Source organism: Magnolia sinica, chromosome 16 (assembly GCF_029962835.1).
Source record: "Magnolia sinica isolate HGM2019 chromosome 16, MsV1, whole genome shotgun sequence".
NCBI classification, from domain to species: domain Eukaryota; kingdom Viridiplantae; phylum Streptophyta; class Magnoliopsida; order Magnoliales; family Magnoliaceae; genus Magnolia; species Magnolia sinica.
In genome coordinates, this window is record NC_080588.1 from 66,587,984 (window position 1) to 66,610,973 (window position 22,990).

At 38.6% G+C, this 22,990-nt stretch overlaps 1 protein-coding gene across 4 annotated transcripts; it reads left to right on the forward strand.

Moving 5' to 3' along the window:
- The first annotated feature begins 582 nt into the window (after positions 1 to 582).
- Positions 583 to 19,262, forward strand: LOC131229305 (probable rhamnogalacturonate lyase B). Of its 4 annotated transcripts, none has more exons than XM_058225226.1 (15): positions 583 to 652; positions 749 to 830; positions 10,022 to 10,194; positions 10,532 to 10,651; positions 12,247 to 12,366; positions 12,926 to 13,067; positions 13,257 to 13,427; positions 13,792 to 13,959; positions 16,365 to 16,471; positions 16,554 to 16,644; positions 16,723 to 16,864; positions 17,383 to 17,539; positions 17,937 to 18,053; positions 18,463 to 18,589; positions 18,908 to 19,262. In XM_058225226.1, exons 2-15 carry the CDS (start codon positions 789 to 791, stop codon positions 19,181 to 19,183), a joined length of 1,953 nt encoding a protein of 650 aa, XP_058081209.1. In that variant the 5' UTR covers positions 583 to 652; positions 749 to 788; the 3' UTR covers positions 19,184 to 19,262. The 4 variants fall into 4 exon arrangements, 3 of the variants coding, with proteins under 3 accessions (XP_058081209.1, XP_058081207.1, XP_058081208.1); XR_009163254.1 differs by lacking the exon at positions 583 to 652 and adding an exon at positions 6,949 to 7,079 and having other exon boundaries at positions 12,241 to 12,366; positions 18,463 to 18,672; positions 18,908 to 19,032; XM_058225224.1 differs by lacking the exon at positions 583 to 652 and adding an exon at positions 6,949 to 7,079 and having other exon boundaries at positions 12,241 to 12,366.
- Positions 19,263 to 22,990: the final 3,728 nt, after the last annotated feature.

Sequence of the window (22,990 nt, forward strand, 5' to 3'; positions counted from 1 at the left end):
TGGAACATGGGCACAAAAATCAGGCCAATCAATGAATTAGATGGGCCACATCACATACAAAAATTGAGAGAAGATATACACCCATTGAAACATTCATGATCGTTTAAAGACCATCCATTGTGTGTCCCACTTGGATGAAAGGTCACACCAAGCTTCAGCTGTATACAAAACTCAGGTGGGTCCCACCAAGTTGTTTTAGATGTTTAAGGTATGATTCCACACGGTTTCAGATTGTATGGCCCACTCATGTTCCGAATCCAGTTGATTTTTGGAATATCCCATAACCTAAAGGTTACCCACCAAATGAGTGGATAAATCATGGTAGACTCCACAGAGTTCGACCTCACGGGAAGCCCATCAAAGTCCAGACCATTTACAACCGTTGTTATATCGGTCAGCGTACCGAATCATGCACGGAACTGTTCACAACGCACTCGTGGACATTGAATGCCGTCCAAGTAATCAGACGCTTGGCTTTAAAGCCACAATCAAATATTCAACAAAAATGCACTTAACAACTTGAGAGAGAGAGAGAGAGAGAGAGAGAGAGAGAGAGAGAGAGAGAGATCTTAGTTTCTAATGCAAGGAAAGAGTTCTTATATACATTACAATGAACCCTTTGATCCTGCCATCTTTCATCAAGCCTGTAGAGGTGAGAGATATTGTAGATTTTGTATTTTGTATTTTTATCTTGTTTTTACATGGGATTTGCATGTTTGGATTGAAATTGGCATTTTCCCTCCTGTAGTTTCAGGCAAGTTCGCAACATCGTCAACGGTTCAGGACCCATGTCGCCTATTGGGGTGCATTTGCAGATACAAGACAAACACGTATAGAATTCTCTACTTTTGCATCTGATTCTCCATTTTCCTATTTTCGTTGCCATCCTTACATGAGAACTGCATCATTTTTAGTTTATATTACTTAATAGTAGAGAATGTCTGATTAATGATCTGGACTATCCTTACGTAGGACCTACCACCTTACATGCTTTATATCTTTCAAGTGATCAGATTGCGTAGTTGATGGCCATGATACTAACCATTCAATGAGTTGCTAGAAAGTAGATTATCTATATTGATTATAATGGAGAATTTGTCATCACTAATCATCGATCACGTTGGCCCTTCTTTGATCGATCCTTTGTCTTACTATCACATGATCTTAACAATCTGATGTAGAGCGGGTCATGGACACTTTCATGTCCAAGATGGACCAGAGAAGGCCTAGAGGCGGAAGTCATCAAGACCGTCAGAACCTTAAAACAGGCATATCTCGCAAATTGGAATGAGTTGCTCGACGTACCATGTATGATTTTGGGTAGGATGAGCTACTTTAGCTAACCAACCCTGCATAGCCGGGTTGCCTACACCGAATTTGCGAGATTTCATTATATCGATGGTCGAATTCCATGTTTATTTCTGTTTTTACTATTTTTAGTAAGTTTTAGTTTGATTATAATAGTTTGATTATAACTCTTCATCGGTTGGGCTTTAGGAGTTGTGTTTAACATGAAAAGTGCTTAGAATAATTAGGATAATAACGTGGTTAAGCGACATAGGACATTTCTATAAAAAGTAAATTTACTATTTATGGTAAGTTTTGAATTTTAGAGAGTTTTAGTTATAGTTTAGTTCTTAAATTTCTTCCAAGGCTTGTTATCCATTTTTAAAGGGTTGTAAATGTTGGGATTTGTGTTGTGAAATCATACACATATAGATCTATGATAGCAATCCAAGAGCACCAAGCAAACATAGAAGAACACAAAGACCTAACGTAGAAAACCTTTATGGGGAAAAAATCACGGCACAAAATGACAGAAATTTCACTATAAAAGCACAGATCACAAAGTTGGAGGACTTACTGAGCTTGATCAATCCTCAAACCTCACCTTCTTTCCACCCCTTGAAACCCTAGAACCCTTTTAGAAACCCTATCACCCTTTTAGAAATATTTAAACCTCCTAGAATAGCTCCCAGTGTCATATACATCCCTATTTATAGGTTTAGAAAAAAACCTAAATAAAATCGGAAACAAAATTCACAGAATCTGTGTTTCCGCAAACAAATCTACGTAAACCTTTAATGACATCGAACTAGCTTCAATGTCATCGAAGAAGGACAAAAACTGTCAAGCGACTAGATCCTAAAAATACCATTAAATTTAATTTCATCGAGTTGTCTTCGATGTCATCGAGCTGGCTTCGATGACATTGAAGTTTACTTGATGTCATCGAGCCCAACATCAGATTTAAGACATCTCTGACAACAACAACCTCTACCATATCTTCAATCTTCAAACGTGTAGTTTCTTGTCCCATTCTCTTATCTTTACCTCGCATTATAGCTTCATTAACACTTCTCGTGCACACTCCATCCTTCTATTATACCATTACCAAGCCTAGAGAAGTTGCACAGAACTTAAACTTCTTTGTAGGAACAACCTTGGTGAGCATGTCTGTTGGATTCACGCTGGCGTGAATCTTCTCCAATGTTACGCCTCCTTCCTCAAGCACCTGTTGGATAAAATGGTAACAACCATCAATGTGTTAAGTACGTGAGTGATAAACATAATTTTTAGCTAAATTGATAGCGCTCTCACTATCGAGGTTAACTGGCACAGCTTCTTGCTGAAGTCCCAACTGATTTATCATGCCTCTAAGCTAAATATCTTCTTTAAATGCTTCCATCACTACCATATATTTTGCTTCGGTCGTGGAAAGAGTTACCACGAACTGAAGCTTCAATATCTAACTGATTGCTCCACCCGCTACTACAAATGAGTAACATGAAGTCGACTTTCTGAAATCTAAACTGCGTGCGTACTCTGAATCAATATACCCTACCAACTTTATCCCCGTCTTCTCAAAAGTTAAGACGTAATTTTTCATACCCTGAAGTATCGAAGTAGTCATTTCACTGCTTCCCAATGTTGCTTGCCGGGATTTGATATGTATCTGCTCACAACACCGACTGTATGTGAAATATCTAGTCTCATATAGACAATGACATACATTAAACTGTCAACCGCATTCGAATAAGGCATATGAGATATAACCTATTTTTTCTCATTTTATTTAGGACATTGTTCTGATGAAAGCTTGAAGTGAGCCACGTGGGGAACGCTCACTGGCTTTACCTGGTCCATCCCATACTTGATCAATACTTTTTAAAGGTATTCTACCTGTGATAACCAAATCTTGTTCTTTTTCCTATCTTTATGAATATCTATGCCAAGAACCCTCTTTGCAGCCCCCAGATCTTTCATATCGAATGTCTCTGATAATTGAGTATTCAGTACGTTGATTTCAAACATATAATGACTAGCAATCAACGTATCATCAACATATAATACTAGGATGATAAATTTATCATCACTCAGTGTCTTGTAATAGACACATTGTATTCACTCCGAGTAAATTTCTGACTCACCATGAAAGAATCAAATTTTTTATACCACTACCTAGGCAACTGTTTTAAGCCATACAACGACATCATTAACCTACGAACTTTTTTCTCTGCCCCTTTAACTTCATAACCCGCTGGTTACTTCATGTATATTTGCTCTTCTAACTCCCATGCATGAATGCAGCCTTAGCATCCATCTGTTCTAGCTCGAGATCGTATTGGACAATTAGCGCCAATACAAATCTGATAGACACTTGCTTAACCACCGACGTGAATATCTCTGTGAAGTCGATTCCTTCTCTCTGAGTATAATTCTTCACTACTAGCCTCGCTTTGTATCTATCTTGTTTCATTTTGAATAACTACTTGCATCTTATCGCTTTTCGGCCCACTAGAAGCTCCACCAGCTCCCATGTGTGTTTTTATGCAACGAGTCCATTTCATTGTCCGTAGTCACCTTCCACTTTTCTACATCAGGCTCATTAATAGCCTCCTAAATAGTAGACACATCCATCTCATCTGTAATGAGGGCATATGCAATATTAGAGTCGTCCTTATACCTTGTCGGTAACCTGCGATCACGCAGTGAGTTTCTTCTCATAGGTGGTCGCTCCACCTGATCTTGTACCTCTGTCTGTGTATCCGTCTCTACCTGAGTATCGTCTGTGTCAACTTAGACATCTACAATCAACCTTTTTGGTTCCTCTTGCTCCCCTTGATCATTCTTGTGAAATATGGAGCTTTCATCGAACCTGACATCACAGCTAGTGATGACCTTGCGTGTGACCTTGTTGAATAACCTGTAACCTTTAACACCAATACCATAGTCGACAAAGATGTACTTTTTGGCTCTACAGTCTAGCTTATCCCTCTCAATTGACGGTACATAAGAGTAAGCCTGATAACCAAATATGCATATATTTGAGTAGTCGATCTTATGACCACTCTATACTTCCTTTAGGATTTTACATTCAATTGTTGTAAAAAAAGACTGGTTCACCAAATACCAAGTTGTGTTAACAGCTTCTCTCCATAGGTCCTTGCCCAACGCAAATTACTTAACATGCATCGAACCCTCTCCAAGAGAGTCTAATTCATTCGCTCAGCCACACCATTTTGTTCGAGCGTGTGGCACACTATGTTATGCCTAATGATCCCTTCATCCTTACAATATCCATTAAACTCAGTGGAAGTGAATTCTCCACCATTGTCAGTCGTTAAAACCTTTATTTTTCACCCGGACTATTTTTCCACAATTGCCTTCCATTGTTTGAATATGGTAAAAACTTCGAATTTACGTTTTATGAAGTAAGCCCAAACTTCTCTAGAGTAATCGTCATTGAATGAAACAAACCATGACTGACTCCCCAATGGAAACTTCTGCCGATGGCCCCCATACGTTAGAGTGCACATAATCAAGTACTCCCTTACATACATATTTTTCAGTTTTAAAAGATAATATAGATTGTTTACCATATATACAATGCTTGCATATATCTAAATAAGATTTTTTAAAAGTTGGAATCAAATAACAATCAGATAATACCTTCATTCCCCGCTCGCTCATGTGGCCCAGACGAGCATGCCATATACGTAGAGATGTGGAATCTGTAATAGCTGCTGCCGCTCCACTTGCTGAAGTGCTCCCGATCAACCTATAAAGGGTTCCGTGCTTTTGCGCTCTCATAACCACGAGTGTCCCCTTTGAAACTTTAAAGACACCATTAAGACCGGTGAACTTGCACCCTATAACCTCAAGTGCACTGAAAGAAATCAAACTTTTTTTCATATCAAGAACGTGCATGACATCAGTCAAGGTACGGTACATCTCATCAAACATTTTGATACTCACTGTACTAATAGCCACAACATTACAGGCATTGCCATTGCCTATAAAAACCTATCCACCATCGCATTCCTTATAATTGGCGAACCAACTTCGATGAGCAATCATGTGATATGATGCTCCTTTATCAAGTATCCACTTATCTTTATGATTATCGTGTAAGTGACCAAGCATGGAAACAGACAGAACATCGCCACCACTTGTCTCTTCATCAAATGTGACAACATTGGCCTCCTTGGAAGAAGCCGTTGAATTTTCTTTCTTAGCTTTAGGATTTTTACAATCTTTCTTCATGTGTCCAAACAGCCCATAGGTCCGGCACTTTAATTTTCCTTTGCCCTTGCCCTTAGATTTGGATCTAGGTCTAGAGAATCCTGTACCTCGCTCAAAATCTATGCCCCTCATAATCAGTGCATCAGAAGATGTCCCCATATTGCCATTTAGCTTTCTTATGGCCTTCCCTTGAAGGGCTGAGATAACGGTGTCGATACTCAGGGTTTTATTTGAGGTGCACATTGTGTCCTTGAATGACTCATAAGATACAGGAAGAGAATTTAACAATATACTTGCTTGTTCCTCATCTTTGACTGTTTCCTCTATATCAAGTAATTTACACATCAATTTATTAAAGTTGTTGATGTGGGCTACTAGATCTCTACCATCTGTCATCTTGAAGGTATATTATTGTAGCTTCAAGTGTAGACGATTTTTAGAGGACTTTTTCGCATAAATGTTCTCTAACTTCACCTACAAACTAGCCGCAGTTTTCTCCCTCAAAACATTATAGAAAACCTCTTCTGTGAGACATAAACGGATGGAGGTTAAAGCATTATTATCAAGGGTTTCTCATTCTTCATCTTTCATAGTCGATTTTCGCTCCTCAAGAGCCTTAATCTCACCTTGCTTAGTTAATAGACTAATCATTTTAACATTCCATAACTCAAAATTATTTTTGCCGAATTACTTCTCAATATCAAACTTGGTGTTTCCCATTATTATTAATCCTTTAGATTCAGATCTGTGCCTCAACAATTGCTTTGATATCACTTGTTGGAATTCGTGCCGTGGAATCACACAGATATGGATCTAGAATAGCAATCCGAGAGCACCAAGCAAATACAAAAGAACACAAAGATTTAACGTAAAAAATCCTTGCGGGAAAAAACCATGGCACAAAGCGACGGAAATTTCACTATGAAAGCACAGATTACAAAGATGGAGGACTTACCTGGCTTGATCAATCCTCAAACCTCACCTTCTTTCCACCCCTTGAAACCCTAGAACCTTTTTAAAAACCCTAGATAGCACCCTGTTAGAAATACTTAGAACCTCTTAGAATAGCTCTCAGGCCCGTATACATCCCTATTTATAGGTTTAGAAAGAAACCTAAACAAAATCAGAAACAAAATTCGCAGAATCTGCATTTTCGCAAACGAATTTGTGTAAACCTCGAAAAAGGACAAAAACTGTCCAACGACTAAAGCCTAAAAATACCATTAAATTCAATTTCATCAAGTTGTCTTTGATGTCATCGAGCTAGCTTCGATGACATCGAAGGTTGCTCGATTTCATCAATCCCAACATCAAATTTAAGACATCTCTGACAACAACAGTAAATTCGTTTTTAATCATCAATCAATCAAATTACGAATTTATTAGAATTTATTTTTACTTTCTTGCTTTCTTTCCTCGTAGATTCGAGAAGTCTCTTATGAAGAGTCCAGATAAGCTCCATGTATTCAGGGTTCCTATCCTTGAATAAGATGGTGATGGACCTCATCACGTTCATTCATTCCTATGTCACAATCATACCAATGGATAAGAAAGTAAGCAATATATATGGATTATAATAGAGATCTAAAGATCCAATCATTGATTTTAGACTATCCATGATGCAGGTCTGTCTTTGAATGCTGATTTTAAGAGAAGGAATTAAATGTAATGACTTGACATGATTATTAGAGCGAGTGGGTGCATTGGACCACCAAACAATGTTATCGTTATTTTAGTATTGCCTATGGATCCGTATTTGTTGAAGGATTGTTTGCCGTTATTTTATTATTGCCTGCAGATCCGTATGTGTTGAAGGCACTAGATTTTATTTTATTTTTTATATGAGTATACCCAATTTCTTGCTTCCAAATAGACTGCATGCTACGCAATACAATTTTATTTTTAATGTGTGGAACTCTTTTGTGTCTCACCCTGATTTATTTATTTATTTTGTTAGATCCACATTGTCCATCAATTTCTCCAAATAATTCTAAATCAGGACCCAAGAGTAAAGTACATCCAAAGCTCAAATGGACGACACCACAAAAGGTAGTGGGGATTGAATAAGCTACCATTGAAACCTTCCTAGGGCCAACTGTGAGGCTTATTTTTCATCTAACCCGTTAATAAGGTCACACATACCTAGATGAATTTAAAACACAATATCAACTTGATGAGAACCTTCTATGGTGAAAAAAAAAAAAAGATCTAAGAAGTACATCCTCCTATAGGACTAAAAAGGAGTGGGTTTTACTTCTCAAGCCTAGCTCCTGTATTTCAGACGTCAAGAACTTGGGTTGCTTCAACGGAAATGTTGACATGTGGAAATTTTGTGGCCTCATCATGATGTTTGTATTTGATCCACTCTGTCCGTCACTTTTCATAACATTTTAGTATATGAGACCAAAAAGCAGTAATGCCACACTACAGGAAATAATGGAAATTAGATGCTTACTGTTGAAAACTTCTTAGGGCCACCGAAGGTCATTAGATGCTTACTGTTGAAAACTTCTTAGGGCCACCGAAGGTTAATTACGATCAAGCTGATATTTGTGTTTTTTCTTCACCCGGGCCGTGTGACCTTATAAAGATGTTAGATGACAAATAAAACTCACAATAGACCCTAGGAAATTAAGTTTCAACAATACTAGTTCAATTCCTGTTGGTTTATGTGGTCTGGTCCACTTAAGCTTTGGATGTGTCTCATTTTTGGCCTCATGCCCTAAAATAGTATGTAAAAATTGATGAAGGATGTGGATCTAACAAATAAATCATGGTGGGAAAAGGGAAATTCCACATGTTAAATGTGTAGCAAAAAGTCTGCCTATTTTATTACCTCAGGTCATTAGGGATGATGATGTGTACCAATGATAAACTAGGCCACCGAATTTTCTTAGAATCCGGGTCTTCTGCTTGCACAAGCAGAAAAATCCTGCTTGTTGCAATCTAATTAGGCCACATCACACATTTGTAGCAGTGCCAATGATGACGTGAACCAAACATGGTGCAGGAAAATAGGATAGGATTTTTCTGCTTGTGCTAAGTTGTCCAAAGCTACTCGCTCGTGGTGTTGGAACACAGAAGTTACTCATGCTGAGCTTAAATACACTATCAGACATATATATATCAATGACCGTTTTAGTGAAAATGTCTATGAGTTGATCCTTACATGAAAAGGTGAGAAGTATTGACAATGCCCAGCTAATAATTTTCCTTGCAAGAAGTGACAATAAACTTTTATATATTTAGTACGTTCATACAATATTAGATTCGAGGTAATATGAATCGCTGCTTGATTATCAGGAAAGAAAAAAGGAAGGAAGGTAACATACTTAGTAATTAAAACGCCATGCTCAAAAGAAATGATCGTAACTACAAGACTTCATTAGTAGCATGTTTTATTAACCAATACCCCTACAAAAGAACAAGCAATAACCAATTATTTTTACTTTTCTAAGAAATCAAATTACTGCCAACGAATGTACAAAAGTCTCTAGTTAAGCATCTATCATTGGTAGAACCTGCCCAATTAGCATCACAATAAGCTAATATTTACATATGTTTATGATTAATATAAAAAAGTTATTTTTCTAAAGCTAACTTCACATGACAAAATATGAGATAGGCTACGTCAAGGTAATGTGAACATGGTATCCATATAAATTGACTGAACACACAAACAGCATAAGTTATATCAAGACAAATAATAAACAAATAAATGAGCTTGCCAACCAATCTGTAATATGAAACATAATCATCAAGAACAACAGAGTAACAAAGTAGTGAAACTCATTGTCCTGCCCCATCTAACTTGCTTTAAATTCCTTAAATATTCCTTTTCTCAATGCTCGTCATCTTGCAATCCAAAATGATAAACATATTACTCCTAAGAGTCTACCACCGGAGCAAGAGTAAGGACCCGAATAATACCACTGACTAACAATTATAAATATAATTAGGCTCTCCTACTAAAAAAATGGATTAAACAATATTTCTTAGCCTAATGAATTATGGAATAATTGATAGTTTTAATATAATGAGCGAATAAAATTCCAAGACGGTCCACCGATGGACAAGGAAAGGTAAAAAATCATCCAATCGTAGGGACTACCACTTGGTTAGCTTGCGGACCCGTACTTGATTGGTTGCATGTGGTGATCCGTGCATATGAGAAACAATGAGCCAAGGAGCTGAAACAAGGCCCAGCCCCGCCAGTGAGCTGAGAAATGGGCTTAGGATGATCTGGACCCAATAGAGAAATACGTATCCCATCAACGGTAAATAAGTCTGTGAAATGGGCTCAATTTTGGGCCTTTATACAATAAGAAAGCCCATTCCAACCCAATTAGTAATTGGGCTGGATTTGGGCATGTTCCATGAAAGCTCAGTCCAGCTCTGCTGCAACCTAACTTGAACCAATCTTTCTGTGATTATTATTATTATTAGTTTTGCAATGAACATTTTCATTATTGGACGCTAGTACATGGAGACGCAGGTGGTGATCGATAATGGCATACTCCAAGTAACTTTGTCAAAGCCGGATGGGATTGTGACTGGCATACGATACAACGGCATCGATAATTTGCTAGAAGTTCGTAATGAAGAAGTTAATAGAGGTTATTGGGATGTCTACTGGAATGAACCTGGAGGCCCAGGGATCTTTGATGTGTAAGATCAAGATCTCTCTCTCTCTCTCTCTCTCTGAGAATGAAAAGTATGTGGCCCACCTTAAGTAAGGTTTAACTGCTTAATGGTTGAACACAGTGTCCCAACAAAGGTAAGTCATGATCACCATGTCCTCGGTCAACATGTGCAATGCAGATGGTGAGATTCAACGGCAAGTAGATGGGCTCCACACCCATCTGTGCATGGGAATTCAAGCTGAGCTCTTTTGCCCAGGATCATGCCATATGAAGGAACTTGTTTCATGCTTACTTATATTGGGATTGTCTTGTTAATTATATTATATTAACAAAGAGAAAGATAATATATTTATGTTTGGCAGGATAAAGGGGACTAGTTTTAAGGTGATACTAGAAGATGAAAATCAGGTGGAAGTCTCCTTTACAAGGACATGGGACCCATCCCTCAAAGGGACCCTTATTCCCCTCAACATTGACAAAAGGTGCATCCCTTCTTATCATATCCTCATTTTAATGAAGGCTATCAAAGGGCCAGGCCCGGCCCAATGGGCAATCGACCCATGCCACGATTATGGCTGTACATTGAGCTAAGTCGAGTCAAGGTGGGTCAAGTTTGGCTTGGCTCATTCGTGCTCTCCTCGAGTTTGAGCTTACCATTGGGGCTTGGTTTGTTTGCCAAACCTTTTGAGTTGAGCTCGAGGCAAGCTAGTGGATCGAATCGAGGCGAGCTTGCCTCGAGTCAAGTCTGCACCCAATCCGCACTTGATTTAACCCAGCAACCCGACTCAACTGACCCAACCCCTAAATCAAATATTCAATTAATAATGTGTGTGTGTGTGTGTAATATTAGATAGAGCCATAGAGGGTACCTTGTTGTTTGTATAAGAGAGAGAGAGAGAGAGAGAAAGGGGGGGGGGGGGGGGGGGGGGGGGGTGTTGGACGTCTAAGTTTTAATTTTTAAATTTTTTAAATATATAATATAAAATAAAATATATTCGAGTTGAGCCGAGCTCGAGCTTTGAGCCGAATCGGGTTCAAGTGAGTCGAGTTAAGCTCTACTATGTTCGAACTTGGCTTGTTTTCAAAACGAGCTGGGTCATATGAACCTTGGCTTACCTCGAGTTATCGTTCGAGTTGAGTCAAGTCGATCTAAATTGAGCCAAGCCGAGAGAGCTTTTCAAACCAGCTTGGCTCGTATACAGCCCTAGCCACAATAGTCTGGAACATAAATGGGCTAGACCCCGGCTCAAATTCAACACCTTTTATATCGAAGCCTGCATGAGCCCAATCTAATCCCATTTACATCTTCCATGGGCCAGGCTTGGACCTAAATTTCAGCCCGCGGGTCAGTACCAGTTATAAATTTCATGCCTTATATTTATATGGGCTGCCCTGAACCTCACTCCATCCAAGTCTGGCCAGTTGATAACCAATAGCTAAGAAACTGGGCGTGGGTATTGGGCTATACTACAGAGTACCAGGCTCAGCCCCAAGGCACCTCTGATCTAGAGGTGGCAATGGTCAGCTTCAAACTTATTTCATAGTCATTACAGGCCCAACCCATTTACTAAACGAGCCAAGTATTCTTGCCCAAACCCGACCCGTGACCCATTACCCTCTTACCTGACCTGACCCATTTAATTGTAAATGGTTGGTCTGGCTCGACTCACCCAACCTAACCAGCCAAGACCCAACTCAGGTTTAAGAATGGAATATGACACTAAAGCTATCGCATACTAATCCGTACAGTAGATATCTGTAGACATTAAAAAATCATCTACACTTTCTTTATTTTGTTGCAGGTTGTGGGTTGGGTCATCTAGCCCAACCAATTGATAACCTATATGGATGTGTTAAGTTAGGGTTCAACCCAAGCCCAACCCATCACATTTCTAGCACTAGTCTGACCTGTTACTTATTTAGCTTTGACGAACCCACCTCAAAAGCTGGTCAGGACCCGTAGGTCGACCTGACCATGCCAGCCCAAGGTGGGCTAGACCCTTTCTGGGCCCAGTTTAGCGTGGAACGTTTACTAAGACTTGTATTAATGTAAAAGTCTGATGAAATGAAGTTTCAGGTTTATAGTGCTTCGCGGTTCATCTGGTTTCTACTCATACGCCATTTATGAGCACTTACAAGGCTGGCCTGATTTCAGTCTCGGTGAAACTCGGATAGCTTTCAAGCTTCGAAAGGACAAGTACAAACACCTTCCACCTTCCTTTCTCTCTCTCTCTCCCTCTCATTGTATGATCCTGTCCAAATTCCACAGTGGGGCCCACGTGGCTGCATGATCGAATAATCCTGCCTTTGATGGGTGACGATATGATAATCACACCGTTGGATAAGTCCTAATCCCTTGATCTTTGGCCATTTTTTGTTTCTAACCAGCCGTTTTAAAGGTTGCCGATCAAGATAGGATTATCCAACCAATGTGATATAGGAATTGTGGCTTATCCAAACAGGGTCCATAAAATGGACGGTCCAGATAATCCTTATTCAAATACATGTGTGATTGATTCAAAATGTTGATATCTATGTTGGATGTGGCCCACCTTTGCCAATCACACAGTAGAACTAGTGGGACATGGACCTCACTTGGAAAATTCTAAAATGATGCCTCAATTCCAATGAGTTACCAAACCACTCAGAAATGAATGGTTGACATTGTCCGATCGACGTGATTTTTTCAGCTATGGCCCACCTCATGAATACTCAGATACGTGATTGATGTCACAATGTCATTTTTGAAATTCTAGGTTTCACTACATGGCCATATCGGACGATAGACAGAGAATCATGCCCATGCCAGAAGATCGTGATCCCCCACGTGGCCAACCGTTAGCATTCAAAGAAGCCGTTCGTTTGATAAATCCAATCAATCCAGACCTTCAAGGAGAGGTAAAAGCAAATTCTAGTTTTATATCAAGCAGGTACCTCAATCCAAACCGTCCAAATCATTGGCCTCACTTTGGATGGGTCACAACCCAAATTTCACATTGGATGGACCATATTAACGGTCTGATGAGTGGGCCTTCGCTTGCTGAATTTGAACCGTTGATTATATTGTCACGATGCTATGATGCGCAGGTGGATGACAAGTACGAATACTCGTGCGAGAACAAGGACAACAAGGTCCACGGTTGGATATGCTTCGATCCTCCTGTGGGCTTCTGGCAGATCACTCCAAGTGATGAGTTCAGAACTGGTGGGCCTCACAAGCAGAACCTGACTTCCCATGTGGGCCCTACCACACTAGCTGTAAGCAGCCCCATATCCTTCTTCAATACAGGAATGTTATTCCATCTTTTGTAAGTTTGTTATGTATACTCAACAGATAGCTATTGGTGGATCCTTGATGGACACAGTGATGGACGGTTCAGAAAAAGAACAATCTGAATTCAACGGACAACGGTCATCCAATGTAATAGAGATGACCATCCAAGTAAATCATGTGTTATGATATGTCCATCCATGTAGAGCCCACCAAATGGACAGTCTAGATCATGTTGATGTCTTGTGGGTGGGTCGATCAACGGCAGAAGGCTCTAGAAGACCCACTAATTGCATCACATCCGTTCGAATTATTTTTCCATGATAAACTGAGATGCCTTGTGATTTTCAGATGTTTCTGAGCGGTCATTATTCAGGGGAAGATCTAACGCCGAAATTCACAAAAGGAGAGCCATGGAAGAAAGTGTTCGGCCCTGTTTTTATGTACGTTAATTCGTACGATAATTCGGGGTGGGCCGGAACCGATCCGCTTGCACTCTGGGAGGATGCAAAATTACAGGTTTGGATTCACCGATGATGATTGATATGTTCATATTTCTCTATTTCTTTGAGAAACATGAGCATTAAAAAATTAAAAAAAATAATAATAATAATAAAATAAAATAAAATAAAGAACTGATTGTGCTGTAGTTGCACCGGAACACATGGATAGCCCAATTAATCTTGCAATCTGCACCGTTCATTAGGTCCCATGCTTTATTAGCTGGCATGAAAATTAAACACCAATTGGATGGTCTTATCCATCACGAAATGTTAGGATCATCTTATCAAATTGATTCTCTGAAGTAAAATACAATCGATGACAATCCATACGAAATGGATGGTCGAAATTGTTGATTGGACTTTTTTTTTTCATGAACAATGTGGATACTCATTGGATTGTTACAATTATCCAATTGGTGTTTTTTTTTTTTCTTCCTTCTGCCTTGTCCCATGAAGTACTAGTGAACTGAATGTACGTTCTAGATGTGTTGGTTGGACGGTCTCGTATACGATGAAATGTTCCTGCAATCCAATCAAACACAAGACTATATGTGCCATCAAAGGCTTGTATTTAGTTACATGTGCGCAGGCATGGCAAAGTCGTATTTGACTCTCAATGTTTGTTTGAACACTAAAATGATTGAGTGATACTGGATTTGAAAATTCAGTTGCTGAGTCAGCCATCGGTTGTGATCAACAACAAGGTGGTTTACAAAAGGATATGGATGAGTCTTTCTTGATAGATTCTTTTTACCGTATCTCTATGAACTTGTTCTTTCACTAATAATTGTAATAAAAAATTTTCAAATAAACAAAAATGAACAAATAAATAAAAAGAATGTTAAAACAATACTGATTCTATTAATATTTGAGTGAAGCTCATTACAATCGATAAAGTATCAAAATAATCTAGAAAATAAACAAAGAGAGAGAGATAAGTACTTGACCTGTTTATAAGAACAAATGATCAAGGTGAGTGGTCAGTAGAATGTGATCAGAAAGATGATCATTCAACTAAGGACTTGGTTGATTGGGATCAAACAACTTAGGGTTAAGGTTGTGAATGTTTAATCTAATCCTACGGTATTGTAGTGATAGTTATGGACACCAACAATATATGCTATGAGTAGACTATGTTAAGATAAACATAAAGATAAATGTAAAAGATACATTGTATTTGGCATGGGTTTCAAAATTTTCATCCCTCACTTCTTTTAAAGGTTGTCGAGGCGGTAAAATCATTGCTGGGTTTTCCAGCTGATCCCAACTCCTTCGGATTTACAACATGCATTCTGACTAAGGTGGTCTCCATAAATCTAAAACTGTTGATTTTTATATTTCCACTTTTACCAATATGATCTCATATTGAAAACTTCCAAAACCCTATTGCATTTAGATTTGGGATTAATCAGCTTCATTTCCATCATTCATCCAAAACCTTAAATCAATCAAATCATCATTGCATATGGATGACCCACTCAATTGGTATTGTCACCTTTCCATGATCTTGATCCTGTCTGATTGTAAAACTGGTGGAACCAAATCCACTAGTTTAAATTCTCCCATCTTTTAAATTTCGATTGATGTATGGCCAGGGGCTAAATTCACTAGTTTCTACCCTCTCCTGATTTGTGTCTGTATTGCGACCAATCTACTTGGATACTGAACCGATCTTTGGATATTTAGAATCTTTGAATACTGAACCGATCTTTGAATATTTAGAATCTTTGTAACCACTGCGAACTTTTTGAACATTTCTAAGAAGATATCTCATTTTAGAAGGATTGCAAGAGCCGATTTATGGAATATATCATGGTCAAATCCATGGTAGGATTCTTTGGCCCTACAGAGTATATCATAGCCAAATCTGTTGTAGGATTCTTTCTCCTTGGTGGGTTTTTATAAACATGCTGGGCATGCGCTGCCTCATTAATTAGCATGTCACACGACATTTCACTCGTTTAAAGGCATCTATACGGTTCTGCGTCATTGCGTTAATAACAGAATTTGTATTGCCGAACAAAGATCAAACAAAGATATCTTCATGCGAAAGTACGATTTTATCAGCATCAAACTCATAATAACGACATCCGGTGACATTTCATTGATTCATGTTGGTGCGCTGAAAATGGGTGTAAACCTGAAAATAATAAAATCAATCAGTCTTTAATATCACCTAAAATCTACAACGGTTCAGAATGCACTCGCTATGTCTACTGACAGTAAGTGCTCATGACTAACCAGGATTTATTATTGGATACGCACATACAAAGGCATTAAGACTCGGCCGAGTCCCATCCAACTTGTCCCAGTCGACCAAGACTCAGTTATACATAATCCAGTTCAACACCGAGAGTCAAGACTGGAAAGAGGGGGTGACATGACAGTACTAACGCTTCTCTTTGTTTTTCTCCAACGCAGATGCTAATTGAAGTTGAAAGCTGGCCATACAGTTTCCCAATTTCAGAGGATTTCCCTAACTCTGAACGACGTGGTTCTGTCAGTGGTAGATTACTTGTTAAGGATCGGTATGGATTTTTACATTTCTCACAATCGGTACTTCATATTTTTGAAGCCTTACCGGATGAAAACCATGCATTTCTTTCTTAGGTTTCTTAGCGAAGATTATATATCAGCAGACTCTGCCTATGTGGGCCTCGCTTTGCCTGGAGCCGTTGGATCATGGCAAAGAGAATGCAAGGTCACAGTGTTTGCCTGATGAAATACATTTGGTGTTATGCTATTTAAGAGTGCATCTTATACAGTGTTCTGTTTTCAGGGCTACCAGTTTTGGATTAGAGCTGACTCAGATGGGTTTTTCTCCATCAACGACATCCGGATTGGAGACTATAATCTCTATGCATGGGTGCCCGGTTTTATAGGAGATTACAGAAATGATGGGACCATTACCATCACTGAAGGTTAGCATCCAAGAGATTTATGTGCAGCAACTATAGGATTTTGGGCATGTGAGGCCCATGTTTCAAGGATCTAAACCATTGATATGTTGGGCTTCACTGTAGATTGAAGATCGTCACCCTTCCATATTTGGCCTTCTCTCTCTTGATAACATCATATGGTTCAGATCTTTGAATATTGGATATCCACCCATCCTTGGTGAAGCTCATTATTTCAACGGTTTGGATCATCAGACCTTGGCCCCCACATGCACATAATCCTGCTCTTGTTTGAGAGGCCGGATCCACCACAAAGCTTTTGAGTTTGAGCTTAACCTCCAACACGATGTGTGGGGCCCATTGTGATGTATGCATATTCCTGCTCTCATGTTCTTTCTTCAGTTTATCTGTTTGTGTTTGATTTACTGAATGAACGGTGAAGATTTTCTGATGAGCATTGGTCATGATATAAAGTTTCAACGTCTTGTGTTTGATACATCTTATGATTTTTTATTTTTATTTTTTTAAAACATTGAAACTAGGATGTGATATTGACTTGGGTGATCTGGTATATCAACCACCAAGAGATGGTCCCACATTGTGGGAGATTGGTGTCCCTGATCGTTCCGCGGCTGAGTTCTATGTCCCCGATCCTAATCCTATATATGTTAACAAGCTCTACATTAATCATCCTGATAAGTAAGTTCTAATTCTTTCCATCCACTGTTTGATCCTTAAATCTAATTGGTTTCATTTGGTACATTACAAGATTACAATTGGAATAAACCATCCAAATAAGCCACGTTTGGCTGTTCAATCCAATTGAATTGTGATAGCTCCACTCATTATAATGAGCCTCCAAATTTCAATCAGGGTTGGTTGTCATTGTGAATAAACCGAGTGCCAAAGCCACTTGGGTTATCTCCCATCTAATGAATTGAATTGCAATTGGGTTCAATTGAGCATCCAAACGCAAGTAATTGTTGTCACTTATTAGTATATGGCTTTTTTTTAGTGCTTGGATTAGACCAGTTTCAACTGCTTCATTTTTGCCTCAATTCATTACAGTAGTAAAAACTTCAATTTCTCTCTGCAGGTTTAGGCAGTATGGTTTGTGGGAGAGGTATGCTGATTTATATCCCAACGGAGATCTTGTCTACACCGTCGGTGTTAGTGATTATCAAAAAGATTGGTTCTATGCACAGGTCACTAGGTGTGATTCCTCTAACCATCTTTCTGTTACAAAATTCAAGAAATCCATTCACACAATGGAAGTTTTTTGAAATGTATTTCGGCTATCGATACGATATCCTACTTCATGGTTTGGAAGTGGAGAACTCCACAATTTCCCTTCCCATAAACTGATTTGGCCCAATACATGATCACCCAATTCGCAGATGCAACCGAGGAAGAATTTTTGAATTAAATGATTTGGGAATTTCCCCATTTGTGAAATGCAAGCATACAAACAGGCCCCTCAACCAACCGTGGACCGTTACATTATCTTTTTTAGTGCATGTTCACATAACAAGCACTCATGACTAAATACATAAACTTACTGCATTTTGTGATTTTGGTTCATTTGAATGTAGTTTTACAACTTCCGAAGATTTACATTGCAGGAAGAAAGACGATAAATCATACCAAGCAACCACATGGCAGATAAAATTCACACTCGACGCTGTCATCCAAAGCGGGACTTATAAATTGCGATTGGCGATTGCATCAGCTACGGTCTCTGAATTGCTAGTATGAGTATAACTATAAACTCAGTTGCGTTTGGATACACATGTGAATTGAATCGTAAACATTCAGTGTAATCATGTAGTGAGGTGAGTAGCCTCAAATTAGACTAGTAATCCCAATTAAAATTTATAGTGCACCCAAACGCACTCTTAAATCATTTCTCACGCTGATTATTGGCAGTAATGTGCATGGGATTATCCCTATCTCCCTATATGAATATAGATAATCTCTTGTGCTAATTTTAGAGAGGAGAATCAAATCGAAACCATCCAATCTATTATCCACTGTATCATACTAATTTGGTTCATGTTTTTGGTGCAGGTTCGATTCAATGATCCAAAAGCCAATCCACCTCACTTTACAACTGGGCTAATTGGCAAGGACAACTCGATCGCCAGACATGGGATTCATGGGCTCTACTGGTTGTTCAACATCGATGTACCAAGTGCTGTGCTTGTGGGAGGAGAGAATACGATCTTTCTCACTCAGGCGAGAAGTGTCAGCCCCTTCCAAGGGATCATGTACGATTACATCCGATTAGAAGGGGCCGCCGATCCCAATTCGAATAAGAAAAAATCATCTTGCCTTTTGTTTTAAGTATATAATATCAATGCACTTACAATCATTTTAGTACTATCAAAGGACATGATCAGAGTTAAATATAGCGTTTGATTCATATCTAGGGTCCTATAATTTTCACCCATTAGGAGAGCTGGTGGGCCCCACCCATGATCTGCTACAATGAGAAAATTTCCTGAGTTGACATGGTAGTTAGATCAGAGCCATTGGGTTCATATAAGATGATAATCATAGTATGGATGAAGTAAAGATGGTGATGGTTGATTATAAGTTCTAGTACTAGTGTGCAAAGACAGCTAGTTGGATCACTAAGTTATGGTCTCGTCCGATTCGGGCACTACTACAGCCATGCAATGTTTGCATGACATGTAAACTTTGCTAGAGCTCGGCCACAAGCCGATCCATTTGTCATCTTGGCAACACTGCAGGAAGAAAATAGAAAATCACCAATTTACAGTACGTGTGCCCACTTGATGAGTGAATCAGCCTGATTTTCGTCCAAGTTGATCTTCATGTCAGGCCTAACTACACATGGGCACTACTTCTATAAGTTCATGTACGCTTATGTGGACCGTTTAATCACGTCTTTTATTTTCATTTTCATTCGAAGACCATAGATGATACAAGCAGGATTATCCAACCAAATGGGCCATCCGCAGTAGGGCCCACCAAATGGGTTATCTGGTCATGTATTTGTTACCCATTGATAGGCTAGGTTCAGGCCAAGAATGCTTGGTCCGTTTCAGATTCTGGCTGGGTTCACCCTCAAACTAACTTGGACTAGGTCACAGACTAGGTGCTGATCCGAAAATCAGACTCATTGATGTCATTGACTTTGATTAATGTGCATTTTGTTGTAGAAAAACACTCGAGCAAGAATGATACAGGACAAAGCCAAACTCAGGAAGATGTGATAGTGGTAGGCGTAACTAGGGAAGATTACTCCAGATAATAATAATAAATAAATAAGGATGAATAAAAGAGGAAGTTGGGTGACTAGTATGGGTGATGGGAGATCGCCAGACAAAATAAAAAATCGCGAATTAGCGACGAAAAAGATCCGTCGCTAAATAATAAACGACGGATTTCTTTGTCAGTTTTCCAAGTAGCAAATTCTTTGCGACGAATAGGATCCGTCGAAAAACTTTAAAATCCGTCCGTAAACTATGAAAAAATCCTCTTGAATTATTCGTCATTACAAAATTTGGCGACAGATATAGTCCATCGCTGATATTAGGAGACGCGACAGACCTCAAATCCGTTGCTGATTTTCAACTCGTTCAAAAATTACTGACGGATTTGGTCCGTCGCTAAAATATCTGCGAATATAAAAAAAACACAACATTAGATTTGTTTTTATTTTTTTATTTTTAATCTTACACCTGATAATCATTCAAAAATAATTCACAAGATTGTTTAATAAGAATCACATTCACAAAATTCAAAAGGTTGGGCTAAATATGAAAGTGAACTAAATATCATTGCGTTTAGATGCTTAGGCCTAAATAAGAAACTAAACTAAATATATAGTGAAGTGCCAAAATTAGGTCAGATACTGATGAAATAAGTTAATGTAAAGAATATCATTTGCCTTGAAAACTAAACAAATGATCATCATAATTTTATCCCATCAATTAAAATATAAATCCAAGAGATACATTTATTCTCAATATTTCTACAAACATCCAAATAAAACATAATACAATCGTAACAAAAGGGAAATGGTAAAGATGATATATAGAACATATAAGTTGCTTCCATTGATGTCACATTGTGAATGCTAGTATGATAGTCCTGTACATTGAGAGATTGCTTTTTTTTTTTTTTTTTTGTTAGCTTGTTAGTATACCCATTGTCAGTTCACACTTCACTGTTAGCCACCCCCTCTAGGGAATCGATACCAATACCTGTGTTGAAACGAGGTATCTCAAAACGAGGTTCACACTTCACTGTTAGCCACCCCCTCTAGGGAATCGATACCAATACCTGTGTTGAAACGAGGTATCTCAAAACGAGGTTCACACTTCACTGTTAGCCACCCCCTCTAGGAACATTGAGGGACATTGCATTAATACATATATGATGCTTCAAAATGGATGGATGGTATGGATACAATACATATATCATAGTGGGGCCCATGAAACTTGGTGATGTCCATTCACCACCATGCAATCAGCTTCAGATTTTTTCTCCCTCTCAAATCCATGCGGGATTCACTCTAGCAGTTGTAAATCCAACGGGATTGGGATACATGTTTGGTCCGTGGGATTAAATGGTATTGAATTGTATTAGAAGGGATTAACACCATTATTGGACAATGATTGCATGTCTGGAAATTCTATGGTATTTTGGCCATCCAATCCCATGTTTGAGATAAAATTCTTGCAATGGGAAAAACACTGGATTTAGCAAATTTTTGCTTGATGGACCATGGAATTGTAATCAACGAACCAAATTCACAACGGATGTCTATCACTTGTACACATATAACCAGAATATCACATGTAAAGAGTGTGTATGGATGGATGGCATGGATAAACACATGCATCAATGTGTGGCCCACATTATTATGATTGGTCCACATTATTACTAATGTTATTGCTGCATTAAATGTAGTTTGTGATAATGTGGCCCAATCACACCACAACAGAAATGTTTTTCCAAACCATCCGAATTCAAAATGAAAATACTGGGATCTAACAAGAACAATCAGGAGCTTATAGTGGACATTGTAATACCTTAAAATAAATAAATTAATTAATAAAAAAATAGACACGAAAGAATTGGTTGTGTTTTTCACAGAGTATGATACTGAATTTATATGAGAAGAAAGATTATAATGAAATCGAATCTATTCTAAATAAATTTGACAAAAAAAAAATGAATAAAAAAGAATTTGTGGAAATCATATTTTCCTAATAATATTGAATTCATTGAAAATACATGGTAAATAAATTCTAAATTTATTCAAAAAAAATTAAAATTATTTTAGGACTCTCTAACCCTTAAAAGACTTTTAAAATAATAAAATTTATTACTTAAGTAATAAATTTTAACTTAAAACTGAAAAATAACTCCAAAATAATCTATTCTTAGAAAATCATCCAAGGGGCATTGGACAACATTTAAATCACATGACCAATGGCTTTCCAACTATGTATTTTATAGACAACGGATTCACCAAGTTATGGCTGTCAAAGGCTATGATGCACGCTATGCCTTTTCTTTTACATCTCGACCCATACTGCCTCTTGATTTCAGCCACCCATGCAATTTTTCTTGACTTGTCTTACATCAACAACTGAGGTCCATCTAAGGATGGGGCCCACCAGATGTAAGGATTGAATGCATTAAACGAGTCAACTCAACTCAACTGAGTTCTGAGTCAAGTCTGTTCCTCGATCGCGTTTTTAAACTAGCTCTAATACCTCGTGTTCCAACTGGGCTGACCCAGCAGAAGTCTTTTCTCCTCCGAACCATCAGCTAAGAAACAGAATCCAGGCCCAACCCAGCCCATGGAGTCATTATTTGTGCTTTTTGGGCTAGGCCGGACAATTGGGGCCCATCAAAGCCCAGACCATTGCTGTTGCACGACACTGTTCACACCGCTCTCGTGGATTGGGAATGGCGTCCAAGCAACCAGACGCTTGGCTTTAAAGCCATAAACGTAAAAAATTCAGAGAGAGAGAGAGAGAGAGAGAGAGTACTTAGTCTCTAATGCAAGGAAAGAGATCTCATATAAATTCCAATCAACCATTTGATCCTGATACCTTTCATCAAGGCTGTAAAGGTGAGAGATGGAGATTTTGTATCTTGAATTTTTAT

Bases quoted from the DNA above. Each gene is read 5' to 3' on its own strand.
- LOC131229305 (XM_058225224.1), top strand. From the start codon at position 6,987: ATGTATTCAGGGTTCCTATCCTTGAATAAGATGGTGATGGACCTCATC. The intron at 16,645-16,722 runs GTCACAGTGTTT...TTCTGTTTTCAG, and splicing joins CATGGCAAAGAGAATGCAAG to GGCTACCAGTTTTGGATTAG. The intron at 18,590-18,907 runs GTATGAGTATAA...TTTTTGGTGCAG, and splicing joins CTACGGTCTCTGAATTGCTA to GTTCGATTCAATGATCCAAA.